The 23,563-nt window shown below is 37.3% G+C and overlaps 1 protein-coding gene and 1 pseudogene across 4 annotated transcripts in view; both read left to right on the forward strand.

The window, feature by feature from the left end:
- The window catches only part of RABEP1 (rabaptin, RAB GTPase binding effector protein 1), a 278,399-nt gene that overhangs the window by 35,697 nt on the left and 219,139 nt on the right, over positions 1 to 23,563 (forward strand). For all 4 annotated transcript variants that reach the window (XM_057500995.1, XM_036895970.2, XM_036895972.2 and 1 more), the window contains exon 2: positions 23,370 to 23,498. In XM_057500995.1, coding sequence (XP_057356978.1) covers positions 23,370 to 23,498 — 129 coding nt within the window. The remainder of the gene's footprint in view (positions 1 to 23,369; positions 23,499 to 23,563) is intronic.
- Positions 11,661 to 13,396, forward strand: LOC118917789 (SWI/SNF-related matrix-associated actin-dependent regulator of chromatin subfamily A member 5-like; annotated as a pseudogene).

Here is a 23,563-nt window from a genome sequence, read left to right on the forward strand (position 1 = left end):
TACACCTGCTTGTAACTCCTGCTCTTGTGATGCATAAATCTCCTCTATTAATCTCCTCTGTTAAATACCTATAATCACAGGGAAATCTGCCTAGGCCTTGACTAGCTCTGCCACTTATTAACTGTGTAACATAAACAGATTACTTTATCTCTCAGAGACTGTTTCTTTGTCTATATAACTGGGGATGATAATGCCTACTTTATGGTTTGTTTTGAAAATTTAATGAGCCAGTGTATAAAAAATAACTTGCCTGGTGTTCTGTGAAGAGCTGTATATGGATTATTTAATCTTTACTACAATCCTAGGTGGTAGTATTATTCTAATCCCCATTTTTATAGACAGAGAGAAGGAACCATTTTATAAGTGGTAGAGCTGGGATTCAAACCCTAATTCCAGAGTCTGTAGTTTCAATTATTATGGTCTACTACTTTCTCTGTAATACCTGATAAATAGGGGATAGTTAATTGTTCTTGTTATTACTTCATTTTTGTTAGCTTTAATTAAGGACTCCTCCTTGGCTCCCCACCAAGTATTAACATTAGTGCATTCTCCTTGAAAAATTTTAATTCTCATGTCCCCTTCCAGGGACATGAAATTAATCTTCTTTATTGACATGTAGGCAGGATAGCTATTTATCAAAATTCTGGTCCCTCTTATGTATGACCTTGATAATCTCTGAAAAACTCATAAATAATGCATCCACCTTTCCTTATGAATAAAATATAACCCTTGTATTTTTATTATTTATTCATGAAGAACTTTTCTTCTGCTAAGTAACTCCTAATGTCAATTTGGTGGCTGTATTGTAGCCTTTTTATAACAGAAGTATAGGTAGGTAAGTTAGATCTACATTTAAAATTTTCTGTTTTATAATGAAGGACATTGTATACAGAGGGAATTTGATTTGTTTTACGGTATAATCAAACATGGTTCTAAGAGGTATCTTACGTTGCATTAGGCTTGACTTTTCCCCCCATAAATGATTTAAAAAATCTTTAGACTATTCCAAGTGAGTTATTTTACATTAAAAGAATTGGTAGTAACTAGAAATAAGTTTTTTTCTTAATAGTTCTGCATTGTGAATTGTATTTGTAAATATAATGTCCCATTATCTGGAATGGTGGAGGTATGTTTCATGGGTATGTTATATTTCAGCCAATTTAGAGTTAAACTGTCAAGCAAAGAAAAGGCAAGCCAAAATAAAAAAGTATTAGAGTTCTTTATATGGAATTTATAAGACACTTAAAAAGTAAAAAGAGTAGTATGTACACCCATCACCCTCTGTGTGTCGTGATTATCAGTATCTGGCCCGGGTAGTCTTGTTTCATCTATAACCCTCTCCCACCATCCCTTCTGGGTTTTTCAATAGCAAATCTCAGACATTGTATAATTTCATTTGGAAACATTTCAGTATGTATGTAAGCACAGCTATAATACTATTATAACACCCAAAAACAAATAACAGTAATTCTTTAATACCATCAAATACCAAGTGTTGAAATTTCCTCAGTTGTTTCAACTATAAAAATTGAGTTTGTTCCCAGCATAAGATTATATATCAGTGATGCTTTAATGAAAAAAAAATTGAGTTTGTTCAAAGCAGGATCCAAAATAAGGACCATCCTTAAGAACAGTTGGTATGTCCTGTCTCTTTTATTCCCTTATAATTTATTTGTTGAAGAAATCCATCCTGTAGAATTTTCACAGCTGGAATTTCCTAATTGCATTCATATGGTGGTGGTCTCCATATTCTGCCTTCTGTGTTGCCTCTAAATTGAAAGTTAGATCTAAAGTCATGATCAGATCCAGGCTGTTTTGTTGTTGTCATTGTTGTTATATGGTCTGTGTTGTGCTTTTTTGTGGTGATTTTGTTTTGCATTTTTTTTTTTTAAGAACCTAGGAGTTTATTTATTTATTTATTTATTCATTCATTTATTCATTTATTTATTTATTTATGAATGAGAGGGCATATCTTATATTTATTGATCAAATGGTTGTTAACAACAATAAAATTCTGTATAGGGGACTCAATGCACAATCATTAACCAACCCCAAGCCTAATTCTCAACAGTCTCCAATCTTCTAAAGTATAACAAGTTCTTACATGGTGAACAAATTCTTACATAGTGAATAAGTTCTTACATGGTGAACAGTGCAAGGGCAGTCATCACAGAAACTTTCGGTTTTGATCATGCATTATGAACTATAAACAATCAGGTCAAATATGAATATTTGTTTGATTTTTATACTTGATTTATATGTGGATCCCACATTTCTCCCTTTATTATTATTATTATTATTATTTTTAATAAAATGCTGAAGTGGTAGGTAGATGTAAGATAAAGGTAGAAAACTTAGTTTAGTGTTGTAAGAGAGCAAATGTAGATGATCAGGTGTGTGCCTGTAGACTATGTGTTAATCCAAGCTATACAAGGGCAATAAAACATCCACGGATGCAGAAGATTTCTCTCAAAACAGTGGGGGAGAGGTTCTAAGCCTCACCTCTGTTGATCCCCAATTTCTCACCTGATGACCCCCCTGCGACTGTGCCTGTCTTAGGTTGTTCCTCCCTTGAGGAATCTTACCCGTCTCTGGCTAACCAGTCATCTTCCAGGGCCATACAGGGAGATGTGAAGTTGGTAAGTGAGAGAGAAGCCATATTGTTTGAAAAGGTTAGCTTTTTACTTCTTTGCAGATTTATGCCCTGTGGCTTCTATGCCCAGCATTTGTCTTGAGTATCTTTAGCACTTGGAGGAATTATGATACTTGGTAAATTTGATATGAGGCACGAATGCTATTTAAGGGTTGTAATTAGAAAGGAAGAAGAAAAGCTATAGAGGTAGCAGACGGAAGAAAACATGGGAAGATTGATTATTTCTTTGACATATCTTCTTGTAGAGTAATTTAAGCATGTATAGGTTTTAAACTACTAATTAGATTGTACACACACATTAACATAATAGGAATACAGTTACATAACCAAAGCAGATCTATAATTACCAGCCATCTCCAGTGAGGCCAAGAAAACCACTTAGGCACCCTAGGCATTTGTCTAAATTTGTCTATGATATGATGGATATTGTCCAACTGTACTTGAACAGTCTGAGAGAAATCAGACAAATTAAAACAGCCCATTCCTTGGAACTGTTCACATCCCATATGTTCTTTTAACAGTAGATAGTCTGTAGTTTTTGGAGTGCTACAACTTGCACTTCTCCTAATTCTTGGTTGAGTTCCAACAGTGTAGATCCAGTCAAATTTGTTGTTTTACTGTATGTGCAGGCCAGCTTAGATATCTCCTTCTTCATTCCAATGGCAAGTCCAGGAACCGGTGGGATGAATGCAGCTACAACTGCAGCATCGCCTGGATCTTTGTTGAGGTTTTTTGATGATCATCTTCTGGTATGACTCTTCCAGAGAGTGCTGATGTTGGAAGTTCTTCTTCATATCGTATCTTAGTTCATTTTCTGGGTAGCCAAATTAGGCTTTGATCCTCTGTATAAACACAAACAGACCCTTTGCCCACACTTTGATCTGCCCTTTATACCATTGTGTAGAACTCATTGGAGGTCACCACACAGGAACTGCTTTTTTTTTTTTTTTAAGAGAAAGGAATATTATCAGAAAAGTGTACCTCCATAGCTGATCATCTGACACCTTTTAGGTGATCAAAGTTAAGGATATTTAAAGCATGGATTAATCATTGATTTACAGTTAGTTTTATCCTTTCATGGAGTAATCCCCCTTTTCTTTCTTTTTTTTTTTTGTTTGTTATCTTTAATCTACATTTACATGAGGAATATTATGTTTACTAGGCTCTCCCCTATACCAGGTCCATGCTATAAACCCCTTTACAGTCACTGTCCATCAGCATAGCTAAATGTTGTAGAATCACTACTTGTCTTCTCTGTGTTGTACAGCCCTCCCCTTTCTCCCAACCCCCCTATGCATGCTGATCTTAATACCTCCCTTCTTCCTCCCCCCACTTACCCCTCCCTACCCACCCATCCTCCCCAGTCCCTTTCCCTTTGGTACCTGTTAGTCCATTCTTAGGTTCTGTGATTCCGCTGCTGTTTTGTTCCTTCAGTTTTTCCTTTGTTCTTATACTCCACATATGAGTGAAATCATTTGGTATTTCTCTTTCTCCGCTTGGCTTATTTCACTGAGCATAATACCCTCCAGCTCCATCCATGTTGCTGCAAATGGTAGGATTTGCCCTCTTCTTATGGCTGAGTAGTATTCCATTGTGTATATGTACTACATCTTCTTATCCATTCATCTACTGATGGACATTTAGGTTGTTTCCAATTCTTGGCTATTGTAAATAGTGCTGCGATAAACATAGGGGTGCATTGGTCTTTCTCAAACTTGATTGCTGCGTTCTTAGGGTAAATTCCTAGGAGTGCAATTCCTGGGTCAAATGGTAAGTCTATTTTGAGCATTTTGATGAACCTCCATACTGCTTTCCACAATGGTTGAACTAATTTACATTCCCACCAGCAGTGTAGGAGGGTTCCCCTTTCTCCACAGCCTCGCCAACATTTGTTGTTGTTTGTCTTTTGGATGGCAGCCATCCTTACTGGTGTGAGGTGATACCTCATTGTAGTTTTAATTTGCATTTCTCTGATAATTAGCGATGTGGAGCATCTTTTCATGTGTCTGTTGGCCATCTGTATTTCTTTTTTGGAGAACTGTCTGTTCAGTTCCTCTGCCCATTTTTTAATTGGATTATTTGATTTTTGTTTGTTGAGGCGTGTGAGCTCTTTATATATTCTGGATGTCAAGCCTTTATCGGATGTGTCATTTACAAATATATTCTCCCATACTGTAGGGTTCCTTTTTGTTCTGTTGATGGTGTCTTTTGCTGTACAGAAGCTTTTCAGCTTAATATAGTCCCACTTGTTCATTTTTGCTGTTGTTTTCCTTGCCTGGGGGGCTATGTTCAAGAAGAGGTCACTCATGTTTATGTCTAGGAGGTTTTTGCCTATGTTTTTTTCCACGAGTTTAATGGTTTCATGGCTTACATTCAGGTCTTTGATCCATTTTGAATTTACTTTTGTATATGGGGTTAGACAATGGTCCAGTTTCATTCTCCTACATGTAGCTGTCCAGTTTTGCCAGCACCATCTGTTGAAGAGACTGTCATTTCCCCCTTATATGTCCATGGCTCCTTTATCAAATATTAATTGACTGTATGTGTTTGGGTTAATGTTTGGAGTTTCTAGTCTGTTCCACTGGTCTGTGGCTCTGTTCTTGTGCCAGTACCAAATTGTCTTGATTACTATGGCTTTATAGTAGAGCTTGAAGTTGGGGAGTGAGATCCCCCCTACTTTATTGTTCTTTCTCAGGATTGCTTTGTCTATTAGGGGCCTTTGGTGTTTCCATATGAATTTTTGAATTATTTGTTCCAGTTCATTGAAGAATGTTGCTGGTAATTTGATAGGGATTGCATCAAATCTGTATATTGCTTTGGGCAGGATGGCCATTTTGACGATATGAATTCTTCCTAGCCAAGAGCATGGGATGAGTTTCCATTTGTTAGTGTCCCTTTAATTTCTCTTAAGAGTGACTTGTAGTTTTCAGAGTATAGGTCATTCACTTCTTTGGTTAGATTTATTCCTAGATATTTTATTTTTTTTGATGCTATTGTGAATGGAATTGTTTTCCTGATTTCTCTTTCTATTGGTTCATTGTTAGTGTATAGGAAAGCTACAGATTTCTGTGTGTTGATTTTGTATCCTGCCACTTTGCTGTATTCCGATATCAGTTCTAGTAGTTTTGGGGTGGAGTCTTTAGGGTTTTTTATGTACAGTATCATGTCATCTGCAAATAGTGACAGTTTAACTTCTTCTTTACCAATCTGGATTCCTTGTATTTCTTTGTTATTCTGATTGCCGTGGCTAGGACCTCCAGTACTGTGTTAAATAGCAGTGGGGAGAGTGGGCATCCCTGTCTAGTTCCTGATCTCAGAGGAAAAGCTTTCAGCTTCTCGCTGTTCAATATAATGTTGGCTGTGGGTTTATCATAGATGGCCTTTATTATGTTGAGGTACTTGCCCTCTATTCCCATTTTGCTGAGAGTTTTTATCATGAATGGATGTTGAATTTTGTCAAATGGTTTTTCAGCATCTATGGAGATGATCATGTGGTTTTTGTCTTTCTTTTTGTTGATGTCGTGGATGATGTTGATGGATTTTCGAATGTAGTACCATCCTTGCATCCCTGGGATGAATCCCACTTGGTCATGGTGTATGATCCTTTTGGTGTATTTTTGAATTTGGTCTGCTGATATTTTATTGAGTATTTTTGCATCTACATTCATCAGGGATATTGGTCTGTAGTTTTCCTTTTTGGTGGGGTCTTTGCCTGATTTTGGTATTAGGGTGATGTTGGCTTCATTGAAAGAGTTTGGGAGTATTCCCTCCTCTTCTATTTTTTGGAAAACTTTAAGAAGAATGGGTATTATGTCTTTTCTGTGTGTCTGATAAAATTCTGAGGTAAATCCGTCCGGCCCAGGTGTTTTGTTCTTGGGTAGTTTTTTGATTACCGCTTCAATTTCGTTGCTGGTAATTGGTCTGTTTAGATTTTCTGTTTCTTTTTGGGTCAGTCTTGGAAGGTTGTATTTTTCTAGGAAGTTGTCCATTTCTCCTAGGTTTCCCAGCTTGTTAGCATATAGGTTTTCATAGTAGTCTTTAATAATTCTTTGTATTTCTGTGGAGTCTGTTGTGATTTTTCCGTTCTCATTTGTGATTCTGTTGATTTGTATTGATTCTCTTTTTCTCTTAATAAGTTTGGCTAGAGGCTTATCTATTTTGTTTATTTTCTCAAAACACCGGCTCTTGGTTTCATTGATTTTTGCTATTATTTTATTCTTCTCAATTTTGTTTATTTCTTCTCTAATCTTTATTATGTCCCTCCTTCTGCTGACTTTAGGCCTCATTTGTTCTTCTTTTTCCAATTTTGATAATTGTGATGTTAGACTATTCATTTGGGATTGTTCTTGCTTCTTCAAGTGTGCCTGGATCGCTATATACTTTCCTCTTAAGACTGCTTTCGCTGCGTCCCACAGAAGTTGGGACTTTGTGTTATTGTTGTCATTTGTTTCTATATATTCCTTGATCTCTATTTTAGTTTGTTTGTTGATCCATTGATTATTTAGGAGCATGTTGTTAAGCCTCCATGTGTTTGTGAGCCTTTTTGTTTTCTTTGTAGAATTTTTTCTAGTTTTATACCTTTGTGGTCTGAAAAGTTGGTTGGTTGAATTTCAGTATTTTGGATTTTGCTGAGGCTCTTTTTGTGGGCTAGTATGTGGTCTATTCTGGAGAATGTTCCATGTGCGCTTGAAAAGAATGTATATCCTGTTGCTTTTGGATGTAGAGTTCTATAGATGTCTGTTAGGTCCATCTGCTCTACTGTGTTGTTCAGTGCTTCCGTGTCGTTACTTATTTTCTGCCTGGTGGATCTATCCTTTGGGGTGAGTGGTGTGTTGAAGTCTCCTAGAATGAATGCATTGCAGTCTATTTCCCCCTTTAGTTCTGTTAGTATTAGTTTCACATATGCTGGTGCTCCTGTGTTGGGTGCATATATATTTAGAATGGTTATATCCTCTTGTTGGACTGAGCCCTTTATCATTATGTAGTGTCCTTCTTTATCTCTTGTTACTTTCTTTGTTTTGAAGTCTATTTTGTCTGATATTAGTACCGCAACCCCTGCTTTCTTCTCACTGTTGTTTGCCTGAAATAATTGTTTTTCCATCCCTTGACTTTTAGTCTGTACATGTCTTTGGGTTTGAGGTGAGTTTCTTGTAAGCAGCATATAGATGGGTCTTGCTTTTTTATCCATTCTGTTACTCTGTGTCTTTTGATTGGTGCATTCTGTCCATTTACATTTAGGGTGACTATTGAAAGATATGTACTTATTGCCATTGCAGGCTTTAAATTCGTGGTTACCAAAGTTTCAAGGTTAGCCTCTTTAGTATCTACTGCCTAACTTAGCTCGCTTATTGAGCTGTTATATACACTGTTTGGAGATTCTTTTCTTCTCTCCCTTCTTATTCCTCCTCCTCCATTCTTCATATGTTGGGTGTTTTGTTCTGTGCTCTTTCTAGGAGTGCTCCCATCTAGAGCAGTCCCTGTAAGATGTCCTGTAGAGGTGGTTTGTGGGAAGCAAATTCCCTCAGCTTTTGCTTGTCTGGGAATTGTTTAATCCCGCCATCATATTTAAATGATAGTCGTGCTGGATACAGTATCCTTGGTTCAAGGCCCTTCTGTTTCATTGCATTAAATATATCATGCCTTTCTCTTCTGGCTTGTAGGGTTTCTGTCGAGAAGTCTGATGTTAGCCTGATGGGTTTTCCTTTATAGGTGACCTTTTTCTCTCTAGCTGTCTTTTAAACTCTTTCCTTGTCCTTGTTCTTTGCCATTTTAATTATTATGTGTCTTGGTGTTGTCCTCCTTGGATCCTTTCTGTTGGGTGTTCTGTGTATTTCCGTGGTCTGTTCGATTATTTCCTCCCCCAGTTTGGGGAAGTTTTCAGCAATTATTTCTTCCAAGATACTTTCCATCCCTTTTCCTCTCTATTCTTCTTCTGATACCCCTATAATACGGATCTTGTTCCTGTTGGATTAGTCACACAGTTCTCTTAATATTGTTTCATTCCTGGGGATCCTTTTATCTCTCTCTGTGTCCGTTTCTATGCGTTCCTGTTCTCTTGTTTCAATTTCATCAATGGCCTCTTGCATCTTATCCATTCTGCTTATAAACCCTTCCAGAGTTTGTTTCATTTCTGTAATCTCCTTTCTATCGGTGATCTCCCTCCGGACTTCATTCCATATCTCTTGCGTATTTCTCTGCATCTCTGTCAGCATGTTTATGATTTTTATTTTGAATTCTTTGTCAGGAAGACTGGTTGGGTCTGTCTCCTTCTCTGGAGTGTCTGTTATCTTGGTTTGCCTGTAATTTTGTCTTTTCATGGTGATAGGAATAGTTTGCAGAGCTGGGACGAGTGACGGCTGGAAGAACTTCCCTTCTTGTTGGTTTGTGGCCCTCCTCTCCTGGGAGAACAGCGACCTCTAGTGGCTTGTGCTGGGTAGCTGGTGCAGACAGGGCTTCTGCTGTCTGCCCGGCTGCTATGGAGTTTATCTCCGTTGTTGCTGTGGGCGTGGCCTGGCTCTGGCAGCTGCTCCAAAGTGATGGAGTTGTGTTGGAGGGGGAGCTGCCCGGAGACTATTTATCTCCGTAAGGGGCCTCAGTGCTCCCTGCAGCCCAGGGGATTAGGGTGCCCAGAGATTCCCGGATTCCCTATCTCTGGATTAAGTGTCCCGCCCTGCCCCTTTAAGACTTCCAAAAAGCACCCGCCAAAACAAAACAGCGACCACAAAAAAAAAAAAAAAATGGCCGCTCATTTTTCTTTATTCTCCGGCGCCAACCTCAGGCATCTGCTTAGCGGTCTTGCTGTCCTGTTTCCCTAGTATTGGGGTCCCTATCCATTTAAGACTTCCAAAAAGCACTCGCCAAAACAAAACAACAACAAAAAAACCACAATTGACCGCTCACTTTTCTTTTGTTCTCTGGCGCCGGCCTCCGATACCCGCTTGCCGGTCTTGCTGCCCTGTTTCCCTAGTATTGGGTTCCCTGTCCCTTTAAGACTTCCAAAAAGCACTCACCTCAACAAAGCAACAACAACAACAACAACAACAAAAAATGGCCGCTCGCTTTTCTTATGTCCTCCGGCGCCAGGCCTCCGGTACCTGCTCACCGTTCTTGCTGCCCTGTTTCCCTAGTATCCAGGGCCCCGCACACGCACTGTGTCTGCGCTCTGGTCCGGATGGCTGGGGCTGGGTGTTCAGCAGTCCTGGGCTCCCTCTCCCTCCCGCTCTGACTCCTCTTCTCCCGCCGGGAACTGGGGGGCGGGGCGCTTGGGTCCCGCCGGGCTGGAGCTTGTATCTTACCCCCTTTGCGAGGCGCTGGGTTCTCGCAGGTGTGGATGTGGTCTGGATGTTGTCCTGTGTCCTCTGGTCTTTATTCTAGGAAGAGTTGTCTTTGTTATATTTTCATAGATATATGTGGTTTTGGGAGGAGATTTCCGCTGTTGTACTCACGCCGCCATCTTGGCTCCGCCTCTTGTTTTGCCTTTGTAAAGAGCATTTCAGAATGGTGGCATGTACCTCCAGGTGCAGAATGTCTGGTTGTCTTTTGGGGTCTTAGGACGATTGATGATCATTTCCTAGATTTCGTCATTCATTAGGGTTTGTAAAATAGAAATTTATTAGCTGGAATGCTTCTACAAAGAAAAATTCTCCTTGTATATTTTGCCATGCTAAGGTTTAGTTTGTGTAGGAAATGGAGAGTAAATGCTTAATACCTTTCCCTTTACTAGTTTTCAAAATAATGACTTGGTTGCCTAGAATCCTTCAAAGGTCTCCAATCAGGTTTCTTTTGTTCTTTGTGTATCATCAAGAACAAACAGATTTATATGTATTTTACTTCATTGTAGTTATTCTTACTTGATTGTATTAGTTTACTATGGCTGCTCTAGCATAGTAGCACAAACTGGATGTCTTAAAACAATCAAAATGTATTCTCTCACAATCGAGTCCAGAGTTCAAAATCATTATCATTGGACTGAAATCAGATATCAGCAGGGCTGTGCTCCTTCCGGTGACTCTAGAGGAGCATCCATTCCCTGCCTCCTCCAGCGTTGGGTGGCTGCTGGTATTCCATGGCTACATCATTCCAATCTCTGGTTCTGTTGTCACATTGCATTGTCCTCTGTGTTTGTGTCAAAACTCTTGTTTCTTTCTTATAAAGTTACATGTGATTACCTTTAGGGTCCACTGGATAATCCAGGATAAATTCCTCAAAATCCTTAATTTATTCGCATCTTTTGCTGTATAAGGTAATACAGGATCTGGTGATTAGGAAGTGAATATATCTGGAAGGTGGTAGGGTGGTTCAGCCTACCACACTGATGTTTAAAATATCCCACTTTGGACCAGTGTGCCCTTTAGGTTGACTGGTAAATCCTTTGATTACAATCTCAGTAGATGCTAAGATATTCCAGGTTTAGCTTGTAGACTTTCTCTTTTTTTCCAGGGAGCTCTTGTTCCTTTTAATGGGAAATGGTATTTAGAGACCACATTCTGGGAGTGAGTGTAGCATGTATTTTTCTTAGCAATTTTTCTGAAATTAATTATACTTTACCCTGTTTCCTTAAACAGAATATACTGGATATTATTAAAATTTTATTGATGACTTAACTATTGTGAACATTAGTTTTGGGACCGAGCTGTAAGCTGGTGACTTCCCCAGTGCCACTGATTCTTTTAAAAATTAGATTTATATTAATATTAAATGATACTGAATTCCAGTTCAGTTCTAGTCATTGTTTTATTTTTGTTTACCTGTGACGCAGTCCTGCTTGATGCTGGTGGGGTCTGTTTGTCCCCTACAGTTAAGTCAGATGGGAAGGAAAGTCTGCTCCTCCACTAAACATTCAAATATGTGGGTTTTTGTTTCTGTTAAGCTTGAAGACTTTTTTAAAGGGGGTGCAAACATGGTAATGGTGTGTGGAGGGGTATTTGCTCTTTGCTGATGGTCAACATTGCCGGACCTCTGGTTATAGCTTTAGTAAAGGTACTTATTTATTTTAATTTGAAAACCATTTAAAGTTTAACAATAGTATTTTTAAAAGGCTCAGGCGGCCCCCTCCGCAGCCGGCGCAGGCCCCGTGGACTCCGAGGTGGAGGAAGTATTTGATGATACATCTCCTGGAAAGCAAAAAGAAATCCAAGAGCCAGATCCTACTTATGAAGAAAAAATGCAAACTGACCGAGCAAATAGGTTTGAGTATTTATTAAAGCAAACAGAGCTGTTTGCACATTTCATTCAGCCTGCTGCTCAGAAGACTCCAACTTCACCTTTGAAAATGAAACCAGGGTGCCCACAAATAAAAAAGGATGAGAAACAGAACTTGCTATCAGTAGGCCACTACTGACACCGTAGAACAGAGCAAGAGGAGGATGAAGAACTATTAACAGAAAGCTCCAAAGCAACCAACGTTTGCACTGATTTGAAGACTCTCCATCGTATGTAAAATGGGGTAAACTGAGAGATTATCAGGTTTGAGGATTAAATTGGCTCATTTCTTTGTATGAGAATGGCATCAGTGGTATCCTTGCAGATGAAATGGGTCTGGGAAAGACTCTTCCAACAATTTCTCTTCTTGGGTATATGAAACACTATAGAAACATTCCTGGTCCTCATATGGTTTTGGTTCCTAAATCTACATTACACAACTGGATGAGTGAATTCAAGAGATGGGTACCAACACTTAGGTCTGTTTGTTTGATAGGAGATAAAGAACAAAGAGCTGCTTTTGTCAGGGACGTTTTATTACCAGAAGAATGGGATGTATGTGTAACATCTTTTGAAATGCTTATAAAAGAGAAGTCTGTTTTCAAAAAGTTTAATTGGAGGTACTTAGTTATAGATGAAGCTCACAGGATCAAAAATGAAAAGTCTAAGTTATCAGAAATAGTGAGGGAATTCAAGACTACAAATCAATTATTATTAACTGGAACACCTCTTCAAAACAACTTGCATGAGCTCTGGTCACTTCTTAATTTTTTTGTTGCCAGATGTCTTTAATTCAGCTGATGACTTTGATTCCTGGTTTGATACAAATAATTGCCTTGGGGATCAAAAGCTAGTTGAAAGGCTTCATATGGTATTGCGCCCATTCCTCCTTTGAAGAATTAAAGCTGATGTTGAAAAGAGTTTGCTTCCAAAGAAGGAAGTAAAAATCTATATGGGTCTCAGCAAAATGCAGAGGGAATGGTATACTTGGATATTAATGAAGGATATAGATATACTAAACTCTGCAGGGAAGAAGGACAAAATGAGGTTATTGAACATCCTGATGCAGTTGAGGAAATGCTGTAATCATCCATATCTCTTTGATGGAGCTGAACCTGGTCCACCTTATACCACGATATGCATCTAGTTACCAACAGTGGCAAAATGGTGGTATTAGACAAGCTGCTCCCTAAATTGAAAGAACAAGGTTCACGAGTACTAATCTTCAGTCAAATGACAAGGGTGTTGGATATTCTGGAAGATTATTGTGTGTGGAGAAATTATGAGTATTGCAGATTAGATGGGCAGACACCCCATGATGAGAGACAAGAGTCCATCAATGCATACAATGAACCAAACAGCACAAAGTTTGTGTTCATGTTAAGCATGCGTGCTGGTGGTCTTGGCATCAGTCTTGCTACTGCTGATGTAGTAATTTTGTATGATTCAGATTGGAATCCCCAAGTAGATCTCCAGGCTATGGACCGAGCACATAGAATTGGACAAACCAAGACAGTCAAGAGTGTTCTGCTTTATAACTGATAACACTGTAGAAGGAAGAATAGTGGAACGTGCTGAGATGAAACTCAGACTGGATTCAGTAGTCATTCAACAAGGAAGACTTGTGGATCAGAATCTGAACAAAATTGGCAAAGGTGAAATGCTTCAAATGATCAGACATGGGGCAACACATGTATTTGCTTCAAAGGAAAGTGAGATTACTGATGAAGATATTGATGGTATTTTGGAAAGAGGTGCAAAGAAGACTGCAGAGATGAATGAAAAACTCCAAGATGGGTGAAAGCTCACTTAGAAACTTTACAATGGATACAGAATCGAGTGTTTATAACTTTGAAGGAGAAGATTATAGAGAAAAACAAAAGATTGCTTTCACAGAGTGGATTGAACCACCTAAAAGAGAAAGAAAGGCTAACTATGCTGTTGATGCCTATTTCAGGGAAGCTCTTCGTGTCAGTGAACCTAAAGCACCAAAGGCTCCTCGACCTCTGAAACAACCCAATGTTCAGGATTTCCAGTTTTTTCCTCCATGTTTATTTGAATTACTGGAAAAAGAAATTCTATATTACAGAAAAACTATTGGGTACAAGGTGCCTCGAAATCCTGACCTACCAAATGCAGCACAAGCACAAAAAGAAGAACAGCTTAAAATTGATGAAGCTGAACTCCTAAATGATGAAGAATTAGAAGAAAAAGAGAAGCTTCTAACACAGGGATTTACCAATTGGAATGAGAGAGATTTTAACCAGTTTATCAAAGCTAATGAGAAGTGGGGTCGTGATGATAATGAAAATATAGCAAGAGAAGTAGAAGGAAAAACTCCAGAAGAAGTTATTGAATACTCAGCTGTGTTCTGGGAAAGATGCAATGAACTCCAAGACATAGAGAAGATTATGGCTGAGAATGAAAGGGGAGAGGCAAGAATTCAAAGAAGAATTAGTATCAAAAAAGCACTTGACACAAAGATTGGACGGTACAAAGCACCTTTCCATCAGCTGAGAATATCATATGGTACTAACAAAGGAAAAACCTATACTGAGGAAGAGGATTGTTTTCTGATCTGTATTCTGCACAAACTTGGATTTGACAAAGAAAATGTGTATGATGAATTATGACAGTGTATTCACAACTCTCAACAGTTCAGATTTGACTGGTTTCTTAAGTCCAGAACAGCAGTGGAGCTCCAGAGGAGATGTAACACTTTAATTACCTTGATTGAAAGAGAAAACATGGAACTAGAAGAAAAAGAGAAGGCAGAGAAAAAGAAAAGAGGACCAAAGCCTTCAACTCAGAAACGTAAAATGGATGGAGCACCTGATGGTAGAGGAAGGAAAAAGAAGCTGAAACTATGAATACATATTTGTTTCATAATCACTAACTTTAAACTAGTAGTTCTTTAATTTATGGGTCTTCATAAGATGTACTGTACAATGCTCAATTATGTCATTCAGAGACATCAGGTTCATCTATTTACTGAGCTAGATGTAGTTTCACTTTTTTAAATGCAACAGCTGTGCTGAAATTTTTTTATCATTAACACTTAATAAAACAGGCTTCACTTATTAAAAAAATTTACATACATGAGAATTTACTAATCTTAAGTATATAGATCCATGAATTTTTACTGACTTACACTTTTCTGTAAGTGTTACAGAGTGTTTTACTCCCAGGTTCTTTCATTAGCCCATTTGAGGTTATACCCCTCTCTGACTTTTGGGTAAGTACTAATCTGCTTTCTGTCACTATAGTTTTGCCTTTCCTAGAATTTCATGGAAGTAGAATCATACTACTTGTGTATTTATTTTACTTAGTGTGATGCTCTTGAGATATATTCATATTGCTGTATTAATTTCTTCCTTTTTGTTGCTGTATAGCATTCCATTTTATGGATACACTATTATTTGTCTATTTATGTTGGGTACCTCGGTAATTTCCAGTTTTGGCCATTATAAGTAAAGCTGCTGTGAGCATTTGTGTACAAATCTTTGTGTAGAAACGTTTTCATTTGTAGAATTGCTGGATTGTATGGTAAGTGTGTGTTTATAAGAAGCAGCCGAACTGTTTTCCAATGTGGTTGTGCTATTTTGTACTACCATCAGCAGCATTACCAATACTTGGTAAATTCAAACACAAAAATAAGGATTAAATTAAACTTCACTGATAGTGAATTCTTCAGAGTCCCAAGCCAGATCCTGAAGTGAAATGATGTAGTTCTGCTTATGAATGGCAATACAGTTAGGCAGAAAACTGAATTCTCCCTTAAGTAAGACTGATGTTTAAATTTTCAATAGCCTTCTTTGTCTTGTAAGTGTAGAACTAAGATATTTAAATATGCAAGAAGTTGGAAAGTATATTTGCTCATCAGTCCAATTATAGTCATGCTTTTGTACCTGGCTTGGCATGGCGTTTGAAATACTTAGGATGTAGAATAATAGCAGTTTGTACAAATTGGATAGAGAACAGTCCATTTTCATCCATGCATATTTATGTCAGCTGTTGAACACCAGCTTTTGACATTTATAATGGGACTGAATGTAATTGGAAATTGAGGTGATTTGAAAATTGCTGGTAAAATGCATGGAATAGTTGTGGCTGAACTTTATATTTTGATGAGTATTAAAAAATGTCTGCAGTTTGTTTCAGCTGTGTATTTGGCTTACTTCTGAAGTTATCCTTTTTTGGCAATTATTTGAGACTTGTTCTAATGATTCACTGTGTCAGTATATATTCTATGTGGGAATACAGCCTGGAATATAGTTTATACTGCATTATTTATCTGCTGAGCATTCACTGAAACCCCCATTCTTTTCTGCACAGTTACTTCTCCTGTATTTTCTACTTTTTCTCAAAGCTTTGTTATCACCTATTGGTCTTGATAACTACTTGAACACAATTTCTGGAACATTTTAAAAAGAATAGATAATATATTAAGTAGTGGTTATGAGCATTTTAGGAAGTAAGGTGATTTTGTAGTTATCACAAGGAAGAATCTCTAAGACAAGTCGAGCCAAATAAACAGTTCCTTTTTTTTAGAAGAATTTTGGGGCTTAAAAACTATTAAATTCTGAAGCTGTAAATAGTAACTATCCTTTTAGTGACTATTGTATGTGGGTTGCTTTTATATGATGGTATCTCTAATCTTCAAAGCATGTGATATTCTGCAAAATGGGTGTTATTTTTATTTTAATGAAATCTTGGAAAGATTAAACTATTGCCTCTAGTTCACATAATGAACACTTGGGTTTGTGTTGAAGCACAAGTTTCTCTGATTCAAATTTTTGATGCCTTGTTAAAATTCAAAGATAAGCTATTTGACTACAAGAAATCATGGATAAGATGAAGAAACATGATTTGATACTAAGGAAGGTTGGAATGAATTTGTAACTAATAGAGCAGTCTAATATATCAACCTCCACGGAGATCTCAGGTGATCTACCAAAAGGCTTTATCTTTAGTTTTAACTTAAAACTTTGTTAAAAAACAAAACAAAACCCTGCAACATAGCTAAAACTGCAACAGGTATAAGTTGGAGGAGCCTTGGCATAATTGAAGTTTAAGCGAGAAGGATTTAAGGATGTTAGATTTTGTTAATTGTGTGGGCTAACAATGGTGGTGTGGGGTAGTGGCCAAAAGAACTAGGGTACATTTACAGTACACATCAATAAATAGTATGGCCCTCAGAAAAAATGTTTCTACTAGACAATATGATACTGTCAGTGTCATGTTTTATGTAGAGTTTTGATAAATTGTTGTGTTTGGGAACAGCAGCTGAGATAATGAATGACTTAAGAATTATTAAAGGGTTAGGTGGTGTTTCATCTGGAGAAGAAAGGAGCTGGCAAGTGTGAGATACCAGATAATAGAAGTTTTCCTCTTTAATTCTGTAGGGCAGAACTAAGATCTGTAGTTGATTTACGGTCATGCTATTAAAAACAGGTATTTCTTTTTTTTAAATTAAGGTATCATTGATATACACTCTTATGAAGGTTTCACAAGAAAAACAATGTGTTTACTACATTCACCCATATTTTTGAGTCCCTTCCATACCCCATTGCAGCCACTGTCCATCAGTGTAGTAAGATGCCACAGAATCACTACTTGTCTACTCTGTGCTATACTGTCTTCCCTGTGACCTCCCACACAACATTAAGAACAGGTATTTCTAACAGATGACCAGTTATCCAAGGGAAGAGGGGAGGATAATCTAACATCTGTGATTGGAGGGATTGGCTGCCACGTGAGGCAGTGAACTGAGTTACTAGATTTATGTTTATGTGGAAGGCAAATGATCACCTATATGTGCTATTGTAGGAATGGATTCCTGCATGAATTAGGAATTGGTGATTTGCAAACTTTTTGACTTCTCTCCACACTAAGAAACATGTTTTTCATTGCAACTACGTATAAATGTGAGAGTGTATGAAATATAAACTTCATGAAATAATATATACCCATATTACATGCATTGCCAATATTTTGTTATATTTCATTATTTTTAAAAAGCAGGTTGCTCATCACTGAGTTGATTTAACTATTCACTAATGGATTGAGACTCAATTTGAAATATACTGGATTTAGAATAATCTCTAAAATTGTGGCAACACTATGATCCTGTTATTGTTCCTACTCAATAATATAGAAATTAGACCCAGAAATTTCCACATTTTAAATGTCTGAAGGTTATTAATTTTGATTATAAACATCTCTAGGGAGGTTGAAATGAGAAAATATTCTTGTATCCTTTGAATCTTTCCACCTCTGCCCCTGTCACTCCTGCTGTCCCTTTATCTCTTCCCTAAATCAGGTTTTTCCATTTTTTCTTCTCCTTAATTTTACTTTTAGCTTTTTGAAGAATCTCTTCTTAAATAGTTTTTCATTATCTCATTCCCCACCCCGAATTAACATTTGGTGGCAGTTGTTCTTTCACTTAATGTTTTTCCTGAATTCATAATAACATCTTCCGACAGTTTTACATAAACTCGTAATCATTTATATAAGGAATAATTGGCTTTCTTATTTGATACCCATCGTCTTAAGGGAGTTATCTTTTATCTGAAGTATTATGACACATGATTAATTTAAGAGAATTGCAAAAAAGAGAAAAAGTAAAGTAAAAGACAAAATAAGGTTTTCATTTTGATTCACAGAAGGAAGGCCAAGAAGTTGTTCTGTGTAAACTTCTTAACCAGATGTTACTCTGTCTTAGAACTGGTTTATGTGAGTTAAATGGACAAAGCAAAAGCCTGCAGTTTCTTAAAGTTGCTAAAAGTCAGATGTTTTGGGGATTATATACAGTGAAATGGAATTATGTAAAGGGAAATGACAGTTTTTTTGTACTAAAGAATTATGATTATCTTTAGTTCCGAAATGCCATATCTATTTGCAAAGTGATTGGTAATGTTAACCGAATTACCTGCAGTGGGCTGCTGTTTGATTATTTTCTAGATTAGTAATCCCTGTCGCTTCACCCATTTTACACTCTCTTCTTCCTCTGTGAGGCATGCTAAGTAATTGTGGATTTATTTAAATATTAGCCTAAACAAAGCACAATTATGAGTTGCTGTACAGCAAGTAATATTTTTAGTTATTCCTAAAAACTGAACATGATGAGTTTTTAGAGTACCAGGTGAAGGCAATAGCTAGATGGAAGGACCTTCTTGAAATAGAAAAAGATACTGCTTTTTAGGGATTTTATTTGTTTTAGATGATTGCTTGTCCTGAGAAAATGTAATTAAAAAAAATAATTAGGGTGTTAAGACTATTGAAGTTAATTATATGCTCTTTTATGAGCAGAGACTTTGAGATGGAGCAATAAGATAACATCACTAGAACTAAAAAACAAGTACTTCATTGTCTTTAATTGAAATCTAATCAGTGTAACTTATCCTTTTACTTACCCTTTGATTCAGAGAGGCAGCCACTCTGAATATAATTTAGCATATTCTTTCCAGTCTTTGTTTTTTCTATGTATTTTTAACATAGCTCATGTTATGTTGTATATAGTTTTGTATCTTGTTTTGTTTAATATAATTTTTCTGATTTCATATTATTTCATTGGATGGACGTATCTCTCATACTTAATACTTTATTTTAAAACCCAGTGATACACAAGTAAGATTTCTGAATTTCAGAAACTGTTCAGATTCTTTTGTTTTACTGGAGTTGGTGTTCTGTTGGTTTGGGTTTTGTTTTTGTTTTTGTTTTTGCTTGAAATAGTTTTTTTTTTCATGTATCTTGAACATCTTTAAATAAAAAGATTAGGGTTGTAGTAATATTTGACTAGACTGTTTTTTTCTTCTCCCAGTGCTCCCGTGTTTTATCAAATTTAGTACAATGTTAGAGGAATGTGATAGTGGGATATAGCTTGGGGCTTCAAAATATTTTAAAGTTAATACATGTTCTTCCATTTATATCAAAATTAGAGGAGATATATCCAAGAATTGAGTCTTATTTACCATAATATTCTCTTTCCTTTCTTTCTATATTGTTGCTTAATTCAGACATTTTGAATAAATGATGTAGTGATTTTTCCCTTTGGATGTCAAGCATTAAAGGTAGCCATTGCATAAGACTAGTTTTCCCTTTTTTCTTATTACTAGGATGAAGGTAACTATACGAAGGTTTGGAATGGTTAAGGAAGGCTGACACTAATAGCTCTCAGCTGCCAAGTAGCAGGTGTGGTAGGAAGCCAAGCCAAGAAAAGGGACAATGTTTCTTTAAGGCTTTAAGAACTCGGAGAAATACCAGGGTGCTTGAGTTTAAAGCAATGTAACAATGTACCTCCCACCGGGACCCAGTGATATGGAACAGCTTGTTGATCATAGTCATGTAGGCCCATTAGTTTACAATAGAGTATCCGGGTACCCTTTATTGAGATAGGTTAAAACATAACTAGCATTCTGGCTGAACTTAAAGTACACTAACAGCTCCCACTGCAACATTCTTGGGGGCTGACTCTCCTTTACCCATGTAGTGGATGTATAAAAGGCATGGCCCTGCTGCACTCGGGGCTCAGCCTTTGGATATGAATCCTCTGAGCCAGTGCTAGCACTATAATAAACTGCTTCTTGCCAAACGTCTTGGTGTCCCCGTTCCTTGTTTGTAGTTCCTGCAGTTCCTGCAACAAAGGCTTAACGTTGTTGAAAGTTGGCCTTAATACTAATAAATTTGTCCATGATGCTATGAAGATATGTGTTAATAGGGAAGGGTGTGAGCTGGAAGTCTAAGCATGGAAGTGAGTCAGAATCATGAGGTTGCAAGTGACTTCTCGTCTTTTATATATAGTCAATCACTCTGTTTTTTTCCCATTATTCATTAAGTAAATACACTAGTTCAATAATTTCAGCTAACATGTGCCGTTTTTTTCCTATATGCCAGTCTAAGTACTTTTGACATGAACTGTTAGCTAATTGTTGTTAACTTCTAGTCACCATGTTAGAAAAATAACAGTGTTTTGTGTGATGAGGGCTATTTTCAGTTTGATCTGTGGTTGGTTGCTAATGCATTAGATATGCTTGTTTATAAACTTCCCTGCTGTCTTATGCAAGGTGAATTGATTTTTCTAGATATAGCAGTAGAAGCATTCTTGTAAAAAGCAGTTGTTTTTAAAACAAGTTAAAAGTACTTGAGGTGGATTTAAAATTTTTAAATTAAAAAGCAAATGAGAATAAGGGATTACTTGTCGTATCTCAGAAGGATCGTGATTCCTGGAATTGAAAACTGTCCTAAAGTCTGGAGAGAGGCAGCCAGACCTGTGGTTGTTGACTGCTGCTGAACTGTAGGTCAAAGCCAGGGTGGGGTTGGGAGTAGTGGAAAAACACTTAATTTTGACTGCAATTTTGTTGTTGTTGTTATCATTAAGGTATAATTACATGAGCAACATTATGGTCACTAGACTCCCCCCATTATCAAGTCCCCACCATGGCTGCAGTTTTAAAGGCTGCATTTTAGTTTTTATTGATTCACTAGCCTTAATTTCTAAATATAAATATAGTGTTGAACAGTATGGGCATTGCATGTGTGTGTTGATGGAACATAGGAGTGGGGTGGGAGTAGTGTTATTAGGGAAAAGAACAGAGGGGTCTTGCTTTTTCTTCTTTCTAGATTCCCTAGAGTCCTTTCCCCACCTCATGCAGTAATCAGTGGCTACCAGTAATAATTAAAGTGCTAAGTAGAAAACTTGTTTAATTTATTTAACAATTAGGGGTTTGGACAGTAAAAGACCACGAGAAATAAGCATGGAGAACAAGTTTCTCTCATGATTTCAAGATAGTAAATGTGAGATAATTGCAATTTCCCTCTCCCAATGAATTCTCCATCTCTCTTTTCTGCAAAGGTTATCAAATCTTCAGATGACCAGATGCGATTCTTTGATTTGGCCTAAAGATCCTAGATATTTGCTTGTCAAAATAAGTCCTTACTGTAAGGCTGGAGGCACAGGAGGGAGGAAAGCGAGGACAGTGCAAACGGAACAAAGACAGCACCAAATAGCTCTGTGCCATATAAAGAACAGACAGCTTTTCCGGGATTCCAATCCCGTGACATGCCAACAAACCCCGGATGCAGACCCCCTCCATCCTGAAGGAGGAGACCTCTGGCTGTCCATCACCTGACCCTGAGCCAATAAAAAATTCTCCACATACCCCTGGCACGGCCCACTTATCCCTCCCCTCCCTGTGCTTATAAAAACTCCCCGCCTATCTGGTTACTCGTGACTTCCCCAGCCTGTAACTAGCCAGACCGGGGAACATTGCCTGGGAATTGCGTTCAAATAAACTACCTGGCCCTTTGTTGCCTCTCTTCGCCTGCTTATTTCGGCTAGAATTTATCTTACACTTACCTGTAATGACATGGAACTCATAAAGCAGCAGTCATTTCCTTTCTGCATTGATGCTCTTTGATTTGAGTGAGGCTGGTCTGAAGATGTCAAGTGAATGAACAAGTACTGGTTTTAGTTCATTATTTATTATCAAAGGAATTGTAGAGAACTTTGAAAAATACATGGAAAAGATTAATGGGCCATAATTCCATTATTTGTAGGTAAATCAATTAGTGCTCTTTTTTCAGTCTTTTTTTCTAGGCACTATAGAATCAGCTCTTAATTAAATTGAGTAATGGATTGGGAGAAGGGACAGCCTTTAGAGATTATTTCAGATCATGGTTATAATTGTAGGCAGATTATATGAGGGTGGCTAGTAATAGGGAATTGGGACCTTTGCTGGCTAGGAAATTAATGGCATTAGTGGCTGGGTTTCTGTTGGGGCTGTGGAGGAGATCAAGAGTTTGGACTCTTGGATTTCCTACTTCTTGATGGAACCAGAAGAGCCTCTAGATGTGGTCAGGATAAGCATTTATTTATAATCAGCTGTGGCCAAATTCTAGCACTCCTAAAGTAGAAATGTGTCCCAATCCTTGCACTAATCTAAAAACCAGATAATCTCCCAGTAATTGAGAGTTCATAGAGTGTACAGTTCTGCATCCTTTCTGTATGAAGTGTTTTTTTAAAAAATAATTTTAGTAGAATGATAACAGTCATCTTGAATTTGGAAGATTAGTTCAGGCTGGTGGGGCTAGTGTTATCGGGAAACATATTAGATTTTGCCTGTAACACTAAGGAGAAACAGGCACTAGCAAGACTGGCAGTAGGTTCATTTGTGGGATAAATCAAATAATCCAATATTTAATAGTTCCAGCAGTGGACTAACATTCTGTCAGTTATACTAAGGAACTTTAGATGCTCTCTTTTGGGAAATTTGTCTTATGGGATTATCTACATGCTGTTTCGCTTTACATGATTCATTCACAGAAAGTATGTGTTAAGTTTAACAGAAGTATCTTATTTTTTAAAATTAGAATTTCTTAGGATATATTGGATCTTTGGAAAAAATTTGACTACTTGTTTCATTGTAGAAATGTGCAGCTGGAATATTAATTTATTCTTGTAACTTAATTTATACATGAAAGTTATTACTTGTTAATTAGTATTTCTTTTTTCCAGTTTCTCTTCAGCAGCGGGTAGCAGAATTGGAAAAAATTAATGCAGAATTTTTACGTGCACAGCAGCAGCTTGAGCAAGAATTTAACCAAAAGAGAGCAAAATTTAAAGAGTTATATTTGGCTAAAGAGGGTAAGTTCTTAAGTCTCCTCTTGACCCCCATACTAGAACTGTCTTAAAATATCAAGCTTTATGGT

Source organism: Manis pentadactyla, chromosome 4 (genome assembly GCF_030020395.1).
Source record: "Manis pentadactyla isolate mManPen7 chromosome 4, mManPen7.hap1, whole genome shotgun sequence".
In the NCBI taxonomy this organism is placed as follows: domain Eukaryota; kingdom Metazoa; phylum Chordata; class Mammalia; order Pholidota; family Manidae; genus Manis; species Manis pentadactyla.